The following is a 7500-nucleotide window of genomic DNA, read 5'->3' as shown; positions in this document are numbered from 1 at the left end:
TGTTTATAGATGTTTATAATGTTTATATGCACTGCTGGCAGGTTTACCTATGAACACAATCTGTCCTCTACAAATGACCCATAATGCAGCTGCATGGCTTGTTTTCTACCTGCCAAAGTTCTCCACATCACCACACTGCTGTGTTCCTCCTCTCGCTCCTGTAGCTGAACACATCAGATTTAAACACTGATGCTGACCTACAAAGCCACAAACAGACCATCTCCCTCTTACCCCAAAGCCCCCATCACTCCTCACACTGCACTTCACACCCTTAGATCTACACCACTGCCCCACTGGTCCCACCATCTCTCAGGGTAAGAGGGAAGTTTACTACAAGACTCTTCACTGTTCTACACCGAGGTGGTGGGATGAACTTCCCCTAGAGGTCCGGACAGCTGAGTCACTGGATATTTTCATACGATGGTTGAAGACCTACTTATTCAGGAAACACTTTAACTAACACTTCTTTCCTTATCTTCTGTATTAAAAAAAAAAGAAAGAAAGAAAAGAAAAAAAAAACACAAACTTTGACACTTTTTCATTGTAACTTTGAACAAATGTTTTAAACTCCTGGTATCTTAAGTCTGTAACCCAGTGAGCAGCATTAATGTATTCAGTGTTAGAGATGTAAACACTTATGCACGTCGCTCTGGGTAAGGGGTCTGTCACATGATGTACGTGTTAATGTTAATGTAGATGGCAGTCATTTCGACCCGAGACTTCTGTTATTTGTTGTTATTTACATTAGCATTAGCATTAGCATTAGCCTCAAAGCTCCAGTACAGAATAAAAGCTACGGCAGTAAACACACAGTGATGGATGGTTAGGAGATAATATGAAGTTTATTACAGCGTCATTATTCTCCTGATCCTTGGACTCACCACTTCGATGATCTTCAGGATGCCGAGTTGTGACGTGAGGTAGTGTGGGTTCCAGCTCATGCTCCTGAACACACTCCGGGAGAGAACCGGCTCTGTGGTTGGCTGATACGGACTGTTGGCCCCCGACACCATCGCCGTGTTGGAGGCCTCGCCATCGAAACCTTCAGCCTCATCGCTGCTCCTCATCCTCCCACACGACCGAGGGGCTTTTCACTGATAACCAGAGTGCAGAGACTCAGGGGCTGAGAGAGAGAAACAGTTCCAACTGTGTGTGTTACACACCTGTGTGTGATATAAAACATCTGTGTGTGTGTGTGTTACACACCTGTGTGTAATATAAAACATCTGTGTGTGTGTGTGTGTTACACACCTGTGTGTGATATAAAACATCTGTGTGTGTGTTACACACCTGTGTGTGATATAAAACATCTGTGTGTGTGTGTGTTACACACCTGTGTGTGATATAAAACATCTGTGTGTGTGTTACACACCTGTGTGTGATATAAAACATCTGTGTGTGTGTGTGTGTGTTACACACCTGTGTGTAATATAAAACATCTCTGTGTGTGTGTGTTACACACCTGTGTGTGATATAGAAAGTCTGTGTGTGTTACACACCTGTGTGTGATATAAAACATCTGTGTGTGTGTTACACACCTGTGTGTGATATAAAACATCTGTGTGTGTGTTACACACCTGTGTGTGATATAAAACGTCTGTGTGTTACACACCTGTGTGATATAAAACATCTGTGTGTGTGTTACACACCTGTGTGTGATATAAAACATCTGTGTGTGTGTTACACACCTGTGTGTGATATAAAACGTCTGTGTGTTACACACCTGTGTGTGATATAAAACATCTGTGTGTGTTACACACCTGTGTGTGATATAAAACATCTGTGTGTGTTACACACCTGTGTGTGATATAAAACATCTGTGTGTTACACACCTGTGTGTGATATAAAACATCTGTGTGTGTTACACACCTGTGTGTGATATAAAACATCTGTGTGTGTTACACACCTGTGTGTGATATAAAACATCTGTGTGTGTTACACACCTGTGTGTGATATAAAACATCTGTGTGTGTTACACACCTGTGTGTGATATAAAACATCTGTGTGTGTTACACACCTGTGTGTGATATAAAACATCTGTGTGTGTTACACACCTGTGTGTGATATAAAACATCTGTGTGTGTTACACACCTGTGTGTGATATAAAACATCTGTGTGTTTCACACCTGTGTGTGATATAAAACGTCTGTGTGTTACACACCTGTGTGTGATATAAAACATCTGTGTGTGTTACACACCTGTGTGTGATATAAAACATCTGTGTGTGTTACACACCTGTGTGTGATATAAAACGTCTGTGTGTTACACACCTGTGTGTGATATAAAACATCTGTGTGTGTTACACACCTGTGTGTGATATAAAACGTCTGTGTGTTACACACCTGTGTGTGATATAAAACATCTGTGTGTGTTACACACCTGTGTGTGATATAAAACATCTGTGTGTGTTACACACCTGTGTGTGATATAAAACATCTGTGTGTGTTACACACCTGTGTGATATAAAACGTCTGTGTGTTACACACCTGTGTGTGATATAAAACATCTGTGTGTGTTACACACCTGTGTGTGATATAAAACGTCTGTGTGTTACACACCTGTGTGTGATATAATACGTCTGTGTGTGTTACACACCTGTGTGTGATATAATACGTCTGTGTGTGTTACACACCTGTGTGTGATATAAAACATCTGTGTGTGTTACACACCTGTGTGTGATATAAAACATCTGTGTGTGTTACACACCTGTGTGTGATATAAAACATCTGTGTGTGTTACACACCTGTGTGTGATATAATACGTCTGTGTGTGTTACACACCTGTGTGTGATATAAAACATCTGTGTGTGTTACACACCTGTGTGTGATATAAAACATCTGTGTGTGTTACACACCTGTGTGTGATATAAAACATCTGAGTGTGTTACACACCTGTGTGTGATATAAAACATCTGTGTGTGTTACACACCTGTGTGTGATATAAAACATCTGTGTGTGTTACACACCTGTGTGTGATATAAAACATCTGTGTGTGTTACACACCTGTGTGTGATATAAAACATCTGTGTGTGTTACACACCTGTGTGTGATATAAAACATCTGTGTGTGTTACACACCTGTGTGTGATATAAAACATCTGTGTGTGTTACACACCTGTGTGTGATATAAAACATCTGTGTGTGTTACACACCTGTGTGTGATATAAAACATCTGTGTGTGTTACACACCTGTGTGTGATATAAAATGTCTGTGTTACAAAAACATGTGTGTTATAAAACACGTTACAAAGAGTTTGTTACAAACAGTGTTATAAAAATGTCTGTTTGTGTGAGAAATAAATAAACATCTTGAGATTCAGTTACAGTGGTGGAGGACAGAGATGGAGGGATGAAGATGAAGATCTAACAGGTGGACGGAAGTGTGGATGGAGTTTTAGATAAAGGAACAAATGGAGTGTAAACAGGAGACAGATTAAAGACTGACTCAGAGAGACACTTACAGGTGGAGATGAAGGACATTAGAGACTCTACCTGGACACTGTAGCTGCTGCTGAGTGCAAATTTAAAAGGTGAAGATGTTCTCAGTTCCTCGAGAGCTCCTGGGTTCGAAATGTCAGCTTCATGTTACTGTTTTTCTCCAGAATTGTGCAGACTGAAGCGTTTCAGTCCCTCAGTCTGGGGCATGACTCACAAACACTCTGACTCTCTGCCTCGTTGACTCTCCGACTCTTTGACTCTCCGACTCTTTGACTCTTTGACTCTCCGACGCTGATGGTAGAAGCTTCTGATGGAGCTGGTGGTGTAAGTGATGCTTGTTGTTGTTATTGTGTCTCCACCCTGCACGGTCCGGAAAAACTCCTCACAAAACCGGAAGCCGGATTAAACCCAAAAACACGCGGTGTGTAAATCCTCACTGAGCTTTAGGGAATGTACAGAAGGCCGGAGTGTGTGTGTGTGTGTGTGTGTGTGTGTGTGTGTGTGTGTGTGTGTGTGTGTGTGTGTGTGTGTGTGTGTGTGTGTGTGTGTGTGTGTGTGTGTGTGTGTGTAACCTGCCTCCTCTAAAACTGACGTGGGTTGCCAAGTTGCACATTTTTGTATATTTTGTTAAACTTTTAAAAGTTTCAACTTCTTTGTTTTAGCTTTTAGTGAAATAAAAAAAATCTGTGGAAAGTAATTCAATAATAATTTTAATGATCCATTAAAATACATAGAAACAATTTAGGGTCAGTTTTGTTTTTATTTAGAATCAGAATCCGGTTTATTTCCAGATTCTGTAGTTTACATGGACTTTGTCTTGCTGAGTAACAATAAAGAAGCAGCATAAATATAAAAAAGATTTGTCTAACCAAAAATAAAAAAAAGACAAAAAACAAACAATTTGAGGGAAATAAAAACAACAACACTAATTGTACATTAATGTAGAATGTGCAAATGTTCCATTAAAATCTTATTTATCTTACAACTGAAATGAGCTGTAAATCAGTGCAGGTTATAAACGTGGAGCTGTAATATAACAGTAGTGAGTGTTAATGAAGTGTTAATGTCCATGGTGGTGAATAACAGACCTAGATATCACCGATAAACTGTTATACAGTATTTATTAACCTTTTATTGTCTTTATTTAGTCTCTTTTTCCAGTTTTATATACAAACAATGTATAAAAAGATGTTTTGTTTATACAGATGTTTGATTACAGCTGTTTGTTTATTCAGATGTTTTGTTTATACAGATGTTTGATTACAGCTGTTTGTTTATAAATTGTTTGTTTATACAGATGTTTTGCTTATACATATGTTTTGTTTATACAGATGTTTGTTTATACAGATGTTTGTTTATACATCTGTTTATACAGATGTTTTGCTTATACATATGTTTTGTTTATACAGCTGTTTGTTTATACAGATGTTTGTTTATACATCTGTTTATACAGATGTTTTGCTTATACATATGTTTTGTTTATACAGCTGTTTGTTTATACAGATGTTTGTTTATACATCTGTTTTGCTTATACATATGTTTTGTTTATACAGCTGTTTGTTTATACAGATGTTTGTTTATACAGATGTTTGATTATACATCTGTTTATACAGATGTTTTGTCAAATTCTTCTCAGATTAATCGTATTTATTCCTCATATTACATCTTTATATTTTTATAATGTTTGTACAGAAGTGAAATAATTTTGATGTAATTATATTGTATATATTTATGTTATATAGTTAGTCATTGTGGATGTGATCAATAAAGTTTGAATTAAAATGAAATTTTCTACTTAACACATCATTTAACTTTTTCCCTTTAGACTCTTTGTATTAATTTACTTTTTCATGTCACATTTCATTTCCTCAGATTAAAAAAAATGCTAAATTTATGTTAATTAGACCTACAGGAGCAACGCAGGGACAAAGTAACATGGAAGGCTTTTGGACCCGGGGGACATCGGACACGGAGCCGCGCCACACTATTGGTCAGAGAGATTTACTGGAGCCAATCTGTTTGATCGTTGCTTAGCGTAAGTTTGAACTTATTTGCATACAAGAAGGAATCGTGAATTTGATTGGTTGCGGCAGCGGTGACGTCATAATCGCTACTCCGAGACGCGCTTTGTTGTAGAAAATGGCGGAGCGGCTGTTGCTAATGTAAACACAGACTCGGGTTGCCAGATTGGAGTTAAAAAAAACCTCACAGTACCGACTAATAACGCATTTACTGACGATTACTAAGCAGCATTAATTAATGCAGCATTTCTGTTGTAATGTTTCATAGCCTCCTTAGCAGGTGAAAAAATCATTATATAGGAGACATTCTTGTGGTTCTGCTTTAAGACTGAAGATAAATGTAATGAATTTATACTAAAAGGTTGGAAACGTTATTTTTGTGGCCCATCTACAGACACTGGACACAAGTAATGATGGTGTGATGAAGCAGAGTCACTTTTCTCATGTTGCAGTGCTGATTGTCCTCCAAAGGCTCCTGTTACACACCACCTGACACTGGAGACTCCTTCCATTAAATTACTGCAATGAAAAAATCTCTAAAATCTCTAAGACATTTCTAGAAGGAGGACAGAGACTCAGAATAAGGACAGAGACAGCATTGGAGTCTGCATGATTTATTGAAGCTGTTTCCTTTTGCTTTATTGGCAGAAAAGCGAGCGACTCTGAGGAACCGTTATACTGCATCAGGAGAAAGGCTTACAGTCACACGCATGTAATACAGAGAAAACGTGTGAAAACCCGTTAATACAGGAAGTGGACTAGTGGGGAAGTGCTTCAGTTACACAGCATCTTAAACTCCGCCAATAAAAAATCCTGCTCTATCTAACGTGTCTTACACACCCAACAGATTTATTCATACAGGTCAATTTATATACAAAGCTCATTGTAAAAAAAAAAAAAATAATAATAAAAATAATAATAAAATCAAGGTTGATCTTGAACTCTGAAACTCTGGAAAAAAGAAGGGAAAAAATTTGAAAGTCTTCATTTAATCTGACATCAATAATGTCCTGCTGTTCAGCTAAAAGCCCAAACTCTGGATTCTCCTTTAACACGGAGACGTGTGGAAACGTGACAAACTGTTCACCAGTGAGGTGGACGAGACGCCATACACTGACACACAGCTGCAGATATAATACTAATGCATTTTATTGGAAGTGCTTTAAAAACTAAAATGTACATTAGTCCAGATTGTGTGCTTTAGAGGAAGAAAAAAAATCTCCATCTTCATCCTTATTCAGAAAAATAATAAATCAGAAGAAGAATCATGCAAAATGAATACCAAATTAAAAGGTAGACTCTGCACACCTTGTGGTCTTTTCCCTTAAAGAGACAAAGGGAATAGTGAGAGGAACGAATGCAGTGTGACAGACGAGTGAAGACAGACAGTGTGCAAGAGATGGAATGATGACGAGTTCACCAGGTGGAAAAAAACCACTAAACTGAAACACCACCTGGGATGTATTTAAGATGCCACACACACACACCACACACACACACACACACACACACACACACACTCTTTGGTTCCAATATTCCTTTTTTGTTTTGTTTTCCTTCTACTTCTTCTCAGCCTCTCTGATTCTCACATAAACCCCGTTATAATGTACATTAACAGATCTGAGATCAGAACATCATGAATCATTTCCCTACACGGAGCTGCTGTGGAACTATGAGGAATGTTTCCCGCTCGCTCTCCACACACATTTAACAAGACCAGGTTTAAAATTAAGAGTCGAAAGAGAAATGACTTGAGATGCAGCTGTGTTTCAGTACGTCTCATCACACTGCTCATCCACGTCCACTAAATAATAACCGTAACAAATCTTCATCATCACCACCATCATCATCACCCGGTGCCAGTTTAAGAGCTGCTCTGCTTTAGACCTGACCTTCTTTATCTGGTGAAAACAGACTTCGTGTCACTGCAGAGCACAAATTACCCAAAATGCTCTGCGACACCAACCTAAAAAATGTCTAATCAGGTCACACGAAGTCGAGAGAGTGAAAATGTCTCAAGTCGTTCCATGAGACTCGGACTGA

At 38.5% G+C, this 7500-nt stretch overlaps 1 protein-coding gene across 4 annotated transcripts in view; it reads right to left on the bottom strand.

The window, feature by feature from the left end:
- cmtm4 (CKLF-like MARVEL transmembrane domain containing 4) overlaps positions 1 to 3979 on the bottom strand; it is a 14853-nt gene extending 10874 nt beyond the window's left edge. The window contains exons 1-2 of one of the 4 annotated variants that reach the window (XM_027160179.2): positions 3460 to 3979; positions 882 to 1123 (exon numbers count right to left, since the gene is read on the bottom strand). In XM_027160179.2, the coding sequence (XP_027015980.1) occupies positions 882 to 1067 (186 nt within the window). In that variant the 5' untranslated portion in view covers positions 1068 to 1123; positions 3460 to 3979. The remainder of the gene's footprint in view (positions 1 to 881; positions 1124 to 3459) is intronic. The other 3 variants (XM_047817364.1, XM_027160180.2, XM_027160178.2) reach the window with 3 other exon arrangements.
- Positions 3980 to 7500: the final 3521 nt, after the last annotated feature.

Source organism: Tachysurus fulvidraco, chromosome 1 (assembly GCF_022655615.1).
Source record: "Tachysurus fulvidraco isolate hzauxx_2018 chromosome 1, HZAU_PFXX_2.0, whole genome shotgun sequence".
NCBI lineage: Eukaryota > Metazoa > Chordata > Actinopteri > Siluriformes > Bagridae > Tachysurus > Tachysurus fulvidraco.
This window is presented reverse-complemented; position numbering and strand designations above follow the sequence as displayed.